Below are 18325 nucleotides of genomic sequence, written 5' to 3' on the forward strand. Positions count from 1 at the left end.
AAAAAAAGGTTACAACTTCAAGGTAAATATGAGGTAATAGTTTCTAATCTAATTACTATTCAAAAAGTACGAAATTTGTATAAAGTAAAAATCAATCCTTTTAATTCCTATTAGTGTATATCCTTCAAAGTTTCTTTTAACACATTTCATATATCCTAACCTTTTCTTATATCGCTCATTTCATTTGAATTTCACACCTTACCTGGTCATTATGACTTAGTAACTTACCTGATTGACCACATATTGTGGTAATCATGTGATATAAACCAAAATCATGTTAAAAAATTATGTTTATTCCACACTAACTCATGATTTAATGTAGAAAAATGTTACTATCCATTTGCTTTTGACGGTGTGGATGTAACATAGTGCATAACTTTTATTTCCAATTTCATAATCTAAAAATGCCATTTCCACATATTGTTGTGCCATTTATATAAGGCACTACAATAAATTACAAACACAAGGATATAGTGTGAAGGGAAAAAATCTTGAATCTTTATGCTCACAAACTTTGGTGGGTGAATAAGGGGTCCAATAATAAGAAACAAACCCAATGGGTTTGAAATTATTCAAGCATATCAAAAGTGCAACAAGAAGTTTCAAAGAGCAGGGTGGCTACCCTTCTTGTAGAAGTTCACATGAGAAAATTAGAGAGTAACAATATAATTTGCAGAGACTTCAATGGTATTTGAGCACAAGTGGGATATTTATGGTTATAGATTTCATAGGAATTTATAGCCAGGGTTACTGAATTTCCACACGATGGGGAAAAATGGTTTAAAAACTATTAAGTGAAGGAAAATAGCTAGAGGAAACTATTAAATACCTTGAGGGAGCTATCAAAATTTTAAAAGCCATTCCATTAAAGATACTAAAAAAGAAATGGAGGGATGCTCTGTTTATCACACAAAAATATGTCACTTGCAAAGAGTGATATAGGTTAGTTTTCTTTTATCAATTAAGGCTATTGATGCATTTTCAAGTTAACAAAATGATCAATCTTCCCTTTTACCTATTAAGTAGCCCTAAAATGATGGAAAATGGTATTTAAAAGAACCTTGAAACTAAGAACATAATATTTATCATTTTGGGTTAATTAAAATGTTAGTTATGGATGAGATACAAAAGAGGAATGAGACCTAGAATGAGTTCTTGGTAACAAATAGATTTATAGAGTCACTAGTGGAGGCAAGGAAACCAGGTGAAAACCCTAGCATTCACTAGGCTGAGAGTTGAAAAGGAAAAAATAAAACTAGAGGGAGAAGAAGGAAACATATAGAGATTAAGCCTGAAGCTCGAGAAAAATAATTAAATTCACCAAAAGAAAGGTGGTTCTAAGAGCCCCGAGGACGAAATAATTTTAGAACAAATTTCAACTAGAATAAGGAACAAAGGATCCATAACCCTAGGACAAGGAAAAACAAACAATTGAAACAATGAGGGAATCCTTATGGATGTCTATTGTTATAGGAAGACTATAAGTATGATTAGGAGTCAAGAATAACATAAAAGTGATGCAAAATTTCATGGAAACAAATAATAGAATTTGAAGATTTATTGCAAGAACAAAGCCTAGAGGATGACGATATATTAGTGTAAAGCTTGATTAATATTTTCAAGAAAACATCTTCTTCCAAGTCTCCACTAGAACCTAAAATTTTCGGGACAATAAGTGACAAAGAAATCCAAGCTACACAATCAATAACTTTTGCAGTTTCAAAATTTGAAGATATTTTTATGCTTAAAGAATCCATAAGAAATGTACTAATAGATAAACCGCGAGTTGGAGAAGACACCGACCATCATGAAGGTGGATACATGTTCATCAACTAAATCATATATGCAATAAGAAAATGTGGCAAGGATGGCCATTGATTGAGTCAATGATGTTGTATTTAATGGATTTAATAGTTGTTCGATTCAATTATATGAGTAAGTGATCATGATGAATTAAAATAAATGGATCTTCGTACCAGGTGTCAATAAAATCAAATCCAAAACAATTATTAGAATCATTTCTTCCTGGATCCTTTGTTTTATAATCCCACACCCTCTATTTTGCTTCATGGATACTTCATTTTTAATCTATAGCCATAGTCATAGAAATTTTAGTTTGATAAAGCATTAGATAATTCTATAAAAACAAGATGAGAAGCATATTGTGCCATTCTTTGAATATTAAGCATATGTTAATGGACCCATTGTAGAAGGCTTTCATATTTTGTACTCTATTAATATTTTCCACATGAACTCAATCTGAGTGTGTAAACGTTGAGTTGAGCCTTGATCTTTAGCAGAATTAGTAATGAAGACCTAAGGAAGGAGGACCCACTACAGAAAGTATTTATTGCATTTTTTGTTTTACTTTGAAATTTAACTATAGTTATTAACTACATTTTCCAATTCGATTTTGATTTGGTTTTAATCTTGTTCGTATTGGTGTTTATTTGGCTTGATATCACAATTTCAATGTCTATGGAAAGGGCATTGATTCCTTCCCAAATTGTATTTGAAAGCTATAAGAATTTAAAACTCAATCCTTGATTTGAATATATTGTAACCTTCATAATAATTAGGGAAATTAGCATTCATGTGCATAGTTGGACACTATAATTTGGGGATACAAAAGTAATTTGTAAATCACAAAAAAAAAATCTTTGTAGATAGTTTAATTAGTGTCAATTGGTAGTTTTGATATACTAATTTACGCACATATAGGGCTTATTCTTCACAATATTACACAATTGAATTGGTGATTAAATACCTAAATTTAAAGACAATTAAATTACCTAACAACAACTATCCTTATAACCTATAGGCGCCTTTGCTTGTCCCTTCCATAGACATGGGCTAGTTTGGGGGATTTGGACCTTGAATCTCATGGCACATACCATTTCATAACATTTCCCTTACATAAACACTAGTTATCATATCATAACATTTCGCTTTCATATACAATAATTAGTTTATGGTATTTGAACTGAATCTCATAATACATAACACTTCATAAAACTTTGATCACTAATTAAATTACTTATAAAAACTTATTAATAAAAAAATATATTATAATTATTTATTATTATTATTTTTTGGAAACATTATTGCTTAATATTAATTAATTTAAGATATTGCTTTTCAAGTTTTGTTAAAATAACTTTATTTATTAAACATTCTATTATTATTATATTTTAAAATTCCCTTGCATTCTATGCGAGAGAATTACCATCTTGATTTTAAGTATGAAATAGTAAGATGTTTTGCTGGTAAGATATATATATATATATATATATATATATATATATATATATATTTTATATTCTATATAAAAAATATATATGTTTTAGTTTTTTTAAAGTTCAAACTCAACCACTAAAAAAAGATCTTATAGTTTTTTTAAAGTTCAAACTCAACCACTAAAAAAAGATCTTAGTTATTATAACAAAGCCAATTACCTCCGTAAAGCTGATGATGATAACGCATTAGTTTTTATCAGTCAAAATAAACTCAGTTTACATTGTTAAATTAAATGTAAAAAATAACTCATTATTTTGAACTAAAATAAAATATTATATAAAAAACTTAATATTTTATTTGAAAAAAAATGACAACCATGGACGTAAATCTCTTATAACATCCTTTTGCATGCATATGGAAAAATGGCACTCCTTTAAGTGGATCTCTGGTATATAACCTTAAGCGGAGATGTTATCTGAAATTTTTTTTCGATTTTAGTGAAAGATAATGCTATTTCTTTTTTAAAAAATGAAGGATGTTATTTTTTTGAAAAATTTATATATATCATTATCATTATATTATGGTTAAGTCAACCGATAGCAATATATCATGTATTAATGGTAACGGTCATACAAATTTAAATAGAAAAATCATTAATGATACGAACCTAAATAAAAAAATCATTAATGAACCATCCCAGCCACCCGGAATAACGTTCGGGTATTAAAAATAATGCTATTTCATAAGCTTAACATGTTGTCGCGAGTGTGCGTAGTGTTACTCGGAGGATATTGCAAGTTTTCGCAAGTGTGTTCTGCTCCAATTGAGAAGTAAGGTGGCGAGTTAAAATGGTCACAATCCAAAGTGTATCCGGAAGCTTTAATTAGTTATTATCTGTTTTTATTTTCTTTTGGAATTTCGTGATTCATTTTTTTGGGTTGGGTAAGTTTGTGTATTTTTGTCATTTTGAAATGTGCTTTAAAATTCCTTAACAACTTTTGGAACACTTGATATACAGAAATCACATAATGTAAAGTCACCATTTTAGAAAATCAAACCTATAATAAATTATATAGCTTAAATTTGCCATTCTAAAACCGGGAAAGTATTTAAAAAGAAATAAAAAGCATCCGGCAGTTAAACTAAACTACAAGGTACCATTCTACTGCCTCCATAGACTACTCCTTTGCATTCGCGACATGTAATTAATTGATTCTGGCTCACGCCTTTATTATTACAGAAAGAAAGCATTTGTAGCCGCCTATTCTTAAAGCAATCTCATTGCAACTATTGGTGAAAGCCGAAAGTAATGGGGAGGCGAGATGCCCCATCCCAATCCATTATACTATTGATTTGCAACTGATTTTAGTCTGCACAGCCAAAATTAATGGGAAGGGAACCTCCGATCCCATGGATGAATGCAGATTTGAATTATGAGTTGTACATATTAATAAATAATAGAATATAATACATTAGTGTAGCGTTGAATTCGTAAGATAGTGGAAGAAATATGTGATTCCACCCTCAACATCAGCGTGCACCAGCTATAAAATGCAATTCATACCAAAGAACACCATCACAGCAGCGCAGTGAAGCGACGCAAGGTCCACAACTCCTTGCAGTTACTTGATCAATCCATCATGGCTGCAAATACGTTCATGAATTTTGTTGCTGTTGCTGCAGTTTGCTTGATGCTCATGGTGAGCGCCGCGTCTGCAGTAGGTAAAGCAAAATGCACGGATACCTGGTACCCCAGATGCTATGGATATGAATATGATTGCCCTGCTAACTGTGCATATAACTGCGACATGGACTGCAAGACCTGCAAAACTGTTTGTCGTAAGTTATAACATTATTCATTAGTATACCTAGTACTATATTCTTTAATGTTTTTAATGCTGAATGAGATTATTAATATGGTTGTGGTGAATGTGATGCAGCTTGTGATAAGCCTGGAGGTGTGTGCCAGGATCCCCGCTTCATAGGAGGTGATGGCATCATGTTCTATTTCCACGGGAAGAGAGATCACGATTTCTGTCTCATTTCCGACTCCAATCTCCACATCAACGCTCATTTCATTGGCAAGAGAGGCCACGCAATGGGTAGAGACTTCACGTGGGTGCAGTCCATTGGAGTGCTGTTGGATGATGGTCGCCAGCTCTACTTAGGCGCCAAAAAGGTGAGTACGTGGGACAATTCAGTGGACCAGGTGATCATGTCGTTGGATGGCCAACCCATAACTCTTCCGCCCGGTGTGGGGGCTACGTGGGCAACAGCCTCTGGACTTAATGTAACTCGTTCGGACCACACAAATGCAGTGGTGATTCAAGTGGAGGACAAGTTCAAGATTAGCGCTCGCGTGGTGCCTATCAGTGAAGAGGAGTCACGAGTCCACAAGTACGGGATCGTCGTTGGCGAGGACTGCTTCGCCCATCTGGAGCTGAGCTTCAAGTTCTACTCCCTCAGCCCCGATGTGAGCGGTGTTCTTGGACAGACATACGGGGCAGAATACAGGAGCCCTGTGAAGATGGGGGTGGCCATGCCCGTCATGGGAGGGGAATCCAAATATGTCACTTCCAGCCTGTTCGCCCCAGACTGCAAAGTTGCCCGTTTCGGGTCCTCCTCCTCCAGTGATCATCAATTCGGCATCACCAGTGCAATCAACTGCAACAGCGTCGCTGGTGGTGGTCGTGGAATCGTCTGCCGCAGGTAGAAGAAGAATGATAATGACAAAACAATAAGGACGGTGATCTGGATTGTCCCGGAACCAAATCAAAGTTAGGATCGAATAAATGAATAATGTAATTGGAGAATTGTTGTGTGTGCTCAACAAACCATCTTGGAGAATTGTTATTTGTGTGCTTGACAAACCATGTGGTAAAATATGATAATAGAATGAAATTGTTCAGATGTCTCTCTGATTTGTCCCATAGCTTAACAGTGGTAAGTTAACTTTCGTTGATTTTATGGTAGATTAAAAAACAAAATGTTTATAAGAACAATGAATGATAGTCTATGATTATGACAGTTATTCTTCATATAGTTTACATTAAATTTGAACTATGGAAAAAATAAAATATATATATTTTAGCAATTATAAAAAACAAGCATTATATATTCCTATGAACGGAATTGATTTTAATATAATTTTAAGATGAATCAATATTATAAATTGTCCCGGTATTATATACATTATTATTTCACATATTTGTATATATTGTTTTAGTTTTATATTATAAATATTAAGAATTTCATTCATATTACTGAATAAATGGTTTTTAAATATATGATTAAGGAATTCTTAAAAGTTAAAATTATAGGTGTGTAATTTTATTTATCTAACTAATCAATAAAACATTATTATTATTATTATTATTTTTAACTAACCAATAAAACAAGTATTTTTTGTTTTTTTGATTTTTTTATTTAATATATATACTATTTATATCAAATTATAAGTGGGTAATTTTATCTATTTAACTAATATATATATATATATATATATATATATATATAGTTTATATCAATTTTATTGGACCCATAATACAGGACATATGTGTAGCTGTAATATATGATGTGTAGATGTAATATAAGAACATTTATAAACATTTTTAAATGTCCATTTAATATGTTTAATTTATAAAATGTAAATGATTTATAAACATTTAATAAAAAGTTAAAAGTAATAAAAATAATAAAATTCAATTTGTTATATTGTAATTTTGTTTACAAATAAATTTTTATATAAAATAAAATAATGATATACATATCACATTAAAATTTATAACATATAAGTAGTAACTATAAGTAAGACCCGTTTTACGTTATAAATTAAAATAATGATTATGTAACTATATTTAAATTTAATTAATAAGCACATAAAAACTTTAATACTTATAATAAACTTACCATATAACAATATTTTTAACTATGGATATTCATGCCAACTTTACCATAGATATTATTAGTTGTGAATAGGTTTTTTTACAATACCAGGGACTAATAGATATTGTAAAAAAATCATTCTCATTATTTTATTTGAATTTTATTTATAATACTTGTTTAATTAAATCTAAAATAAAAAAGATTATAATTTCTTTTGAGATATATCTAAACCTCTATCACATTAAGATATATAAGATATAAATAATAGCTATACATTACGATCCATTTTACCATATAAATTAAAATAATAATTTTGTAACCATATTTAAATTTCATTAATAAGCACATAAAAACTTAATACTTACCATATAAAAATGCTTTTAACCATGCATATTCACCCCAACTTTATTAACTTTGTTACAATACCATGGGCCAATACCATGACTCATCAATACCACATGCCCAATTTTTTTTAGGTCGACTCTCAAATTATATAAAAATAAAAGGAAAATGAAAAAATAAAATTATTAATTAAAATTATTAATAATTAATAATTAAACCAGCCTAGATCCGTCTTAACCCCTCATCTATCAAGCCCCTAACCCCTGAAAGAGATTAAATCTCTTGAGGTGCAAACATTTCCTAAATTTTTTCATTTAAAATGAGGTTTGCACCTAGAGAAATTTGATCCCTCTCAACCCTTATAGATGAGTTAAAATATATCTAGGTTCGTTTATGTGTGTGTAACCAACTTTATATCAAATTTTATTATTATGAAATATTTAAAAATATTATGAAATTTTAAGCAATATAAATATTATAAATAAATAAATAATTTTCGTTAGTTTCTGTATTCAAGCTTCTGTGATCCATAATGAATTAAGCAAAGTCTTTCGATGGAAATCACATAAGAGAAACTTTTGGGTGATGTGTTTGGAAACAACAAGTGTGGTTCATCATCGAGACTCTCGAACCAGCAAGTGTGGTTAGTCATAGGACTAGATGATGAACCACACTTGTGATGAACCACATTTCTTGCAGGACGAAACAAGTGTGGTTCATCATCGAGAATTTCGAACCAGCAAGTGTTGTTAGTCATAGGACTAGATGATGAACCACACTTGTGATGAACCACATTTCTTGCAGGACGAGATGATGAACCGCACTTGTTGGTTTGAAACATGTTAGCCAAAAGTTTCTCTTATGTGATTTCTACCGAAAGACTTTTCTTAATTTTAATTGGTATTTAAAATAATTAAAAATTATATTTTGAAATATAATAAAAATAAAATAATTTTTAAATTGAGGCTTTGTGATCCAAAATGAATTAAGAAAATTTGTTCCATAGAAATCACATGAGAGAAATTTTTTGCTGACACTTTTCAAACCAACTAGTGTGGTTCATCATTAGGACCAGATGAAGAGGCACACCATGACAAAGGCTTAAATAGAGCAATGTAGAGACCATCCTACTTAAATAGAGAGCAATGTAGAGACCATACTGCTTAAATAGAGAGCAATGTAGAGACCATACTTTATATTTAAATTATGATATTAATTTATTAAAAACAAATATTAATAAGTAATGACATTAGTTTTTTAAAAATAATATTTAAATTAAGCAAAGTCTTTCGGTAGAAATCACACAAGAGAAATTTTTGGCCCACGGTGTGGTTCTCATCAGGACTAGATGAAGAGGTAGACCATGGCAAAGGCTTAAATAGAGAGAAATGAAATGTGTTGGCCAAAAAATCCTCTTATGTGATTTATATCGAAAGAATTTGATTAAATATTTAAATTAATTTATTAAAATTAAATATTATTAAAAATTATATTAATGGGAAATAATTCAAAAATATAACTAACAAGAATAAAAAATTCAAAGTCAATAATATTTAAATTATGATATTAATTTATTAAAGTAAAAAATTTATTAAGTAATGGCTATTTTTTGAAAAATAATATTTAAATCAATTTATTAAAATCAAATATTATTAATTTTTTTATTATAACTAAGAAGAATAAAAAAATCAAAGTCAAACTCCAAACAAGTAAGGAAGTAAAAAATTATAAAAAGGAGTCAAGACCCTAACCGAGACAAGATCTCTCACACACACATATATATTGGAAATAAAATAACATAAAATAAAATAAAAATAAATAATGGAAAATAAATGAAATAAAATAAAAGTATACACAAGTATATATAAATCTAAAGAATAGTATCAATAAAAAAACATGGTAAACAATAAAATATGGGTTTGAGGCCCATTAAACAAATAACACAAATACTAAAAGGAGTTAAGAATGAATATACTGATAAAATACTTAGGAAAACATGACGGATCAAGAATACAAACTCTAATGAAGAATAAACCAACAACAAATACTATAAAAATGACACTAATACATACACAGATAAATAAACAAACAAAATAAATCCAAAACAAAAAAAAAGACTAGGAGGAGAGGACAGGGACCCAACTCATACTAATAATCTAGCCATCGTCTCTATTCAAGTTATTGAGTCTTATATATATATATATATATATATATATATATATATATATATATTTTATTTCTAGGGCCTCCCTCAATTTACGATGATGGAAATGACTAACCCTAGCAACGACTTGGGCCTCCTCAATGCATATATGATGCTTAGATTTATATGCATGCTCTGCCAAAGCAGAGGATTGAGCCTTGCCATGCTTGACGGCATGCTCATGAATCCTTTCATTAATCGAGCGACCAGTCTCACCAATGTAGGGAGTACCACAAGAGCATGGGATAACATAAACACCCTTCATATTCTTGGGATGCACTGGGTCATTTATAGATCTAGGGGAGCTCCGAATGGTATTTAAAGGCCTACAGGTTGAAGCCACCTTATGCTTCCTTAGGATCTTCACAATCTTGTCAGTGGTCCCTTGGATAAAAGGAAGATGAACACCAAAAAATCAATCCTTGGTATCTTTCTTAGCCCTAGGACCTTTTTCAGCTCTTAGGAAAGCCTTAGTACATTGATGTATACTATACGCATTATTAAAGAAAATACTTAGGAGATGTGTTTTCTTTTCATTGAGATGGTTGTCATCAGAAACTCTTAAAGCTTTAATCGCTAAGGTGTTGAGAACACCAAGATTTTGAGCTGAAAAATGATGAGAATTAACATGAAGATATCGTTCTGTATGAGTTTTCTTATGAAATATCCGATGAGAAAAAGAGCCATCATCATTCCTTGATAGGAGGACGTCAAGGAAGGGAAGACTACCATTACTTTCAAATTCCATGGTGAACTTTATGGAACTAGATTGATTGTTAAGATAGAGGAAAAACAATTCCAACTCTTCATTACCATGGGACTAGATGACACAAGTGTCATCCACAAAACTCTTCCACATCTTAGGCAGAAGATGAGAAGAAGCTAAGGCCTTTGATTCAAAATCTTCCATGAATAAATTAGCTACCACAGGGGAGAGGGGGGAACCCATGGTGACACCACAAGTTTTCTCATAGAATTCCCATTGAATGAAAAGAAAGTAGAAGTAAGACAAATAACAACTAAATTAGCCGTATCGGATCCGTAATGCGCTTGGTGACTTCGATGGCCTCGTTGATAGGGATATTATTGTAGAGGGAGACCACATTGAAGCTCACAAGCTTGTCATCCGAATCAAGCTTGAAACTGTTTAACTCATTCACAAATGATGTAGAGTCCTTGATGAAGGATTCTGTATGGCCAATAAGGGGCTTAAGCTTCTGAGCTAAATATTTAGCAAGAAGATAAGTTGGCCCTCCTATCATGTGGACAATGGGTCTTAGAGGAGCCCCTTCATTATGAATCTTTGGTAGGTCATAGATTTTGGGGGTAAGAGGGAAAATTTCTATAAGTTTATGACTGAACGAGCTAACCGGGCCACCGGCCTTTATAGCAAGAGCCACACTTTTGGAAATCTTCTTAAGGGGATCCTTGTGGAGTTTCCTGTAGCTTTTGCTATTATGGAGGTGGTCCAAAATATTCCTACGGTAATCATCTTTATCAAGAATAACCACAACGCCACTTTTGTCGGCTTTGAGAACAACAATATTCTTATTATTGTTTAACGATTTGAGAGCATCAAACTCAGGTTTGTTGATATTGTTCTCGGGGGGCTTAGCCTTTCTAAGGACAACCGCACAATCTTCATGAATGATATCTTTAGTGATGACCAATAAGCCTTTAATACCATATTCAATGCCCTAGATGACATCATTGATTGGGATCTTTCTAGGAGCAAGAGAAAGATTTAAACCTTTCTCCAAAAGACTGAAGACGGGGATGAAAAGAAAAGCTAGAGTGATTGACAACTCTTGACTAGAAGAGGAAAGAAAATTGGAACAACCATTATTATCCAAACCTAGAGCCTTATTACCAATCCTAATTTATTACTATTATCAGAATTTAAAATAAAGTTACTAACCTAGAATTTAAAAAAAAAAAGATGTGATTTTTTGAAAAATTTATATATATCATTATCATTATATCATGGTTAGGTCAAGAGACAGCAATATATCATGTATTAATGGTAACGGCGATATGAACTTAAATAGAAAAGTCATTAATGACACGAACCTAAACACAAAAGTCATTAATAATGCTATTTCATAAGCTTAACATGTTGTCGCAAGTGTGCGCAGTGTTACTCGGAGGATATTGCAAGTTTTCGCAAGTGTGTTCTGCTCCAATTGAGAAGTAAGGTGGTGAGTTAGAATGGTCACAATCCAAAGTGTATCCGGAAGCTTTAATTAATTATTATGTGTTTTTAGTTTTTTTTTGGAATTTCGTGATTAATTTTTTTTGGGTTGGGTAAGTTTGTGTATTTTTGTCATTTTGAAATGTGTTTTAAAATTCCTTAGCAATTTTTGGAACACTTGATATACATAAATCACATAATTTAAAGTCACCATTTTAGAAAATCAAACATATAATAAATTATATAGCTTAAATTTGCCATTCTAAAACCGGGAAAACATTTAAAAAGAAATCAAAAGCATCCGGCAGTTAAACTAAACTACAAGGTACCATTTGCATTCGCGACATGTAATTAATTGATTCTGACTCACGCCTTTATTATTACAGAAAGAAAGCATTTGTAGTCGCCTATTCTTAAAGCAATCTCGTTGCAACTATTGGTGAAAGCCGAAAGTAATGGGGAGGCGAGATGCCCCATCCCAATCCATTATATGATTTGCAATTGATTTTAGTCTGCACAGCCAAAATTAATGGGAAGGGAACCTCCAATCCCATGGATGAATGCAGATTTGAATTATGAGTTGTAAATATTAATAAATAATAGAATATAATTCATTAGTGTAGCGTTGAATTCGTAAGATAGTGGAAGAAAAATGTGATTCCACCCTCTACATCAGCGTGCACCAGCTATAAAATGCAATTCATACCAAAGAACATCATCACAGCAGCGCAGTGAAGCGACGCAAGGTCCACAACTCCTTGCAATTACTTGAACAATCCATCATGGCTGCAAATACGTTCATGAATTTTGTTGCTGTTGCTGCAGTTTGCTTGATGCTCATGGTGAGCGCCGCGTCTGCAGTAGGTAAAGCTAAATGCACGGATACCTGGTACCCCAGATGCTATGGATATGAATATGATTGCCCTGCTAACTGTGCATATAACTGCGACATGGACTGCAAGACCTGCAAGACTGTTTGTCGTAAGTTATAACATTATTCATTATTCTACCTAGTACTATATTCTTTAATGTCTTTAATGCTGAATGAGATTATTAATATGGTTGTGGTGAATGTGATGCAGCTTGTGATAAGCCTGGAGGTGTGTGCCAGGATCCCCGCTTCATAGGAGGTGATGGCATCATGTTCTATTTCCACGGGAAGAGAGATCACGATTTCTGTCTCATTTCCGACTCCAATCTCCACATCAACGCTCATTTCATTGGCAAGAGAGGCCAAGGAATGGGTAGAGACTTCACGTGGGTGCAGTCCATTGGAGTGCTGTTGGATGATGGTCGGCAGCTCTACTTGGGCGCCAAAAAGGTGAGTACGTGGGACAATTCAGTGGACCAGGTGATCATGTCGTTGGATGGCCAACCCATAACTCTTCCGCCCGGTGTGGGGGCTACGTGGGCAACAGCCTCTGGACTTAATGTAATTCGTTCCGACCACACCAATGCAGTGGTGATTCAAGTGGAGGACAAGTTCAAGATTAGCGCTCGCGTGGTGCCTATCAGTGAAGAGGAGTCACGAGTCCACAAGTACGGGATCGTCGCTGGCGAGGACTGCTTCGCCCATCTGGAGCTGAGCTTCAAGTTCTACTCCCTCAGCCCCGATGTGAGCGGTGTGCTTGGACAGACATACGGGGCAGAATACAGGAGCCCTGTGAAGATGGGGGTGGCCATGCCCGTAATGGGAGGGGAATCCAAATATGTCACTTCCAGCCTGTTCGCCCCAGACTGCAAAGTTGCCCGTTTCGGGTCCTCCTCCAGCGATCATCAATTCGGCATCACCAGTGCAATCAACTGCAACAGCGTCGCTGGTGGTGGTCGTGGAATCGTCTGCCGCAGGTAGAAGAAGAATGATAATGACAAAACAATAAGGACGGTGATTTGGATTGTCCCGAAACCAAATCAAAGTTAGGATCGAATAAATGAATAATGTAATTGGAGCATTGTTGTGTGCTCAACAAACCATGTTGGAGAATTGTAATTTGTGTGCTCGACGAACCATGTGGTAAAATATAATAATAGAATGAAATTGTTCAGATGTCTCTCTGTGATTGGTCCCTTACCTTAACAGTGGTAAGTGAACGTGCGTTGATTTTATGGTAAATTAAAAAACAAATGTTTATAAGAACAATGAATGATATTTTATGATTATGACAGTTATTCTTCATATAGTTTACATTAAATTTGATCTATGAAAAAAAAAATATATATATATTTTAACAATTATAAAACACAAGTATTGTATATTCCTATGAACGGAATTGATTTTAATATAATTTTAAGATGAATCAATATTATAAATTGTCCCGGTATCTCTCCGCGGTTAACCACCTTACCAGTGGTAGTTAGGTCGATTAGCTAAGAGTAGTAGGTTAAAGGGTCTAGAATTTCTCGTTAAATTATTTGTATGACTGACGAATGATATTGCACATTGATGCTGATTAATGTTTTAGTTAAATTTTATATATGAAATGATATATTTTTATTATATATATATAGATAATTTAATTATAAATAAATACTATATACATTATTATTTTACATATGTGTATATATTGTTTTTACTTTATATTATAAATATTAAGAATTTCATTCATAGTAGTGAATAAATGGTTTTTAAATATATGATTAAGGAATTCTTAAATGTTAAAACTATAGGTGTGTAATTTTATTTATCTAACTAATCAATAAAATAATTTTTTTTTTTTTTTTTTTTTAATTAACCAATAAAACAAGTTTATTTGTTTGTTTGTTTTTTTAAATTATAAGTGGGTAATTTTATCCATCTAACTAAACAATAAAACAAAAAAATATATATATTTTAAAACATATATATTGTTATGTTTATATCAATTTTATTGGACCCATAATACAGGGCAGATGTGTAGCTATAATATATGATGTGTAGATGTAATATAAGAACGTTTATAAACATTTTTAAATGTCCATTTAATATGTTTAATTTATAGAATGTAAATGATTATAAACATTTAATAAAAAGTTAAAAGTACTAAAATTAATAAAATTCAATTTGTTATATTGTAATTTTGTTTATAAATAATTTTTTATATAAAATAAAATAATAATATACATATCACATTAAAATTATAACATATAAGTAGTACCTATAAGTAAGACCCATTTTACCTTATAAATTAAAATAATAATTATGTAACTATATTTAAATTTAATTAATAAGCACATAAAAACTTTAATACTTATAATAAACTTACCATATAATAATATTTTAACTATGGATATTCATGCCAACTTTACCATAGATATTATTAGTTGTGAATAGGTTTTTTTACAATACTAGGGACTAATAGATATTGTAAAAAAATCATTATCATTATTTTATTTGAGTTTTATTTATAATATTTGATTAATTAAATCTAAAATCAAAAATATTATAATTCGTTTTGAGATATATCTAAACCTCTATCACATTAAGATATATAAGATATAAATAATAGCTATACATTACGATCCATTTTACCATATAAATTAAAATAATAATTTTGTAACCATATTTAAATTTCATTAATAAGCACATAAAAACTTAATACTTACCATATAAAAATACTTTTAACCATGCATATTCACCCCAACTTTATTAACTTTGTTACAATACCATGGGCCAATACCATGACTCATCAATACCACATGCCTAAATTTTTTTAGGTCGACTCTCAAATTATATAAAAATAAAAGGAAAATGATAATTAAAATTAAAATTAATAATAATTAATAATTAAACCAGCATAGATCCATCTTAACCCCTCATCTATCTGAAAGAGATTAAATCTCTTGAGGTGCAAACATTTCCTAAATTTTTCCACTTAAAAATGAGGTTTGCACCTCGAGAAATTTGATCCCTCTCAACCCTTTCTCGACCCTTATAGATCGAGTTAAAATAGATCTATGTTCGTTTATATGTGTGTGTAACCAACTTTATATCAAATTTTATTATTACTAGATATTTAGAAATATTATAAAATTTTAAGCAATATAAATATTATAAATAAATAAATAATTTTGGTTAGTTTCTGTATTCAAGCTTCTGTGATCCATAATGAATTAAGCAAAGTCTTTCGGTGGAAATCACATAAGAGAAACTTTTGACTGATGTGTTTGGAAACTACAAGTGTGGTTCATCATCCAGACTTTCAAACCAGCAAGTGTGGTTAGTCATAGGACTAGATGATGAACCACACTTGTGATGAACCACATTTCTTGTGGTTAGTCATAGGACAAGATGATGAACCACACTTGTGATGAACCACATTTCTTGCAGGACGAGATGATGAATCAGAATTGTTGGTTCGAAAGGTATCAGCCAAAAGTTTCTCTTATGTGATTTCTACAGAAAGACTTTGCTTAATTTTAATTAGTATTTAAAATAATTAAAAATTATATTTTGAAATATAATAAAAATAAAATAATTTTTGAATTGAGGCTTTGTGATCCAAAATGAATTAAGAAAAGTCGTTCTATAGAAATCACATGAGAGAAATTTTTTGCTGACACTTTTCAAACCAACTAGTGTGGTTCATCATTAGGACCAGATGAAGAGGCACACCATGACAAAGGCTTAAATAGAGCAATGTAGAGACCATACTGCTTAAATAGGGAGCAATGTAGAGACCATACTTTATATTTAAATTATGATATTAATTTATTAAAAAACAAATATTATTAAGTAATGAGATTAGTTTTTTAAAAATAATATTTAAATTAAGCAAAGTCTTTCGGTAGAAATCACACATGAAAAATTTTTGGCTGACGCCTTTCGAACCAAAAACTGTGATTCATCATCAGGACTAGATGAAGAGGTAGACCATGGCAAAGGCTTAAATAGAGAGAAATGAAATGTGTTGGCCAAAAAATTCTCTTATGTGATTTCTACCGAAAGACTTTGCTTAAATATTTAGATTAATTTATTAAAATTAAATATTATTAAAAATTATATTAATGGGAAATAATCCAAAAATATAACTAACAAGAATAAAAAATTCAAAGGCAATAATATTTAAATTATGATATTAATTCATTAAAGTAAAAATATTATTAAGTAATGACTAATTTTTGAAAAATAATATTTAAATCAATTTATTAAAATCAAATATTATTAATTTTTTTATTATAACTAAGAAGAATAAAAAAATCAAAGTCAAACTCCAAGCAAGTAAAGAAGTAAAAAATTATAAAAAGGAGTCAAGACCCTTACCAAGACAAGATCAGACACACACATATATATATTCGAAATAAAATAACATAAAATAAAATAAAAATAATTAATGGAAAATAAATAAAATAATATATATATATATATATATATATATATATATATATATATATATATATATAAAGAATAGTATCGATAAAAAAAACATGGTAAACAATAAAATATGGGTTTGAGGCCCATTAAACAAATAACACAAATATTAAAAGGAGTTAAGAATGAATAGAATGATAAAATACTTAAGAAAACATGAAGGATCAAGAATACAAACTCTAATGAAGAATAAACCAACAACAAATACCATAAAAACGATACTAATACATACACAGATAAATAAACAAACAAAATAAATCCAAAAAAAAAAGACTAGGAGGAGAGGAAGGGACCCAGCTCATACTAATAATCCAGCCATCGTCTCTATTCAAGTTATTGAGTCTTTTTTTTTCTAGGTTCTCCCTCAATTTACGACGATGGAAATGACTAACCCTAGCAACGACTTGGGCCTCCTCAATGCATATGTGATGCTTAGATTTATATGCACACTCTGCCAAAGCAAAGGATCGAGCCCTGCCATGCTTGATGTCAGCGGCATGCTCATGAATCTTTTCATTAATCGAGCGACCAGTCTCACCAATGTAGGGAGTACCACAAGAGCATGGGATAACATAAACACCCCTCATATTCTTGGGGTCCACTGGGTCCTTTACAGATCTAGGGGAGCTCCGAATGGTATTTAAAGGCCTACACGTTGAAGCCACCTTATGCTTCCTTAGGATCTTCACAATCTTGTCAGTGGTCCCTTGGATAAAAGGAAGATGAACACCAAAAAATCAATCCTTGATATCTTTCTTAGCCCTAGGACCTTTTTCAGCTCTTAGGAAAGCCTTAGTACATTGATGTCTACTATACGCATTATTAAAGAAAATACTTAGAAGATGTGTTTTCTTTTCATTGAGATGGTTGTCATCAGAAACTCTTAAAGCTCTAATCGCTAAGGTGTTGAGAACACCAAGATTTTGAGCTGGGAAATGATGAGAATTAACATGAAGATATTGTTCTGTATGAGTTTTCTTATGAAATATCTAATGAGAAAAAGAGCCATCATCATTCCTTGACAGGAGGACGTCAAGGAAGGGAAGACTACCATTACTTTCAAATTTCATGGTGAACTTTATGGAACTAGATTGTTTGTTAAGAGGGAGGAAAAACAATT

At 31.4% G+C, this 18325-nt stretch overlaps 2 protein-coding genes across 2 annotated transcripts; both read left to right on the forward strand.

Annotated features, from left to right (window-relative positions):
- Positions 1 to 4844: 4844 nt before the first annotated feature.
- On the forward strand, positions 4845 to 5950 carry LOC149249646 (uncharacterized). The gene is made up of 2 exons (XM_089456294.1): positions 4845 to 5076; positions 5178 to 5950. The coding sequence occupies exons 1-2, from the start codon at positions 4878 to 4880 to the stop codon at positions 5948 to 5950; spliced, it is 972 nt and encodes a 323-aa protein (XP_089312420.1). The 5' UTR covers positions 4845 to 4877.
- Positions 5951 to 12640: 6690 nt separating this feature from the next.
- On the forward strand, positions 12641 to 13857 carry LOC149249647 (uncharacterized). Its single transcript, XM_089456295.1, has 2 exons — positions 12641 to 12839; positions 12941 to 13857. Exons 1-2 carry the CDS (start codon positions 12641 to 12643, stop codon positions 13708 to 13710), a joined length of 969 nt encoding a protein of 322 aa, XP_089312421.1. The 3' UTR covers positions 13711 to 13857.
- Positions 13858 to 18325: the final 4468 nt, after the last annotated feature.

The sequence above is a fragment of the Pinus tabuliformis genome, chromosome 7 (genome assembly GCF_031772625.1).
Source record: "Pinus tabuliformis cultivar Carrire ecotype Pingquan chromosome 7, CPIR1, whole genome shotgun sequence".
Classification (NCBI taxonomy): Eukaryota; Viridiplantae; Streptophyta; class Pinopsida; order Pinales; family Pinaceae; genus Pinus; species Pinus tabuliformis.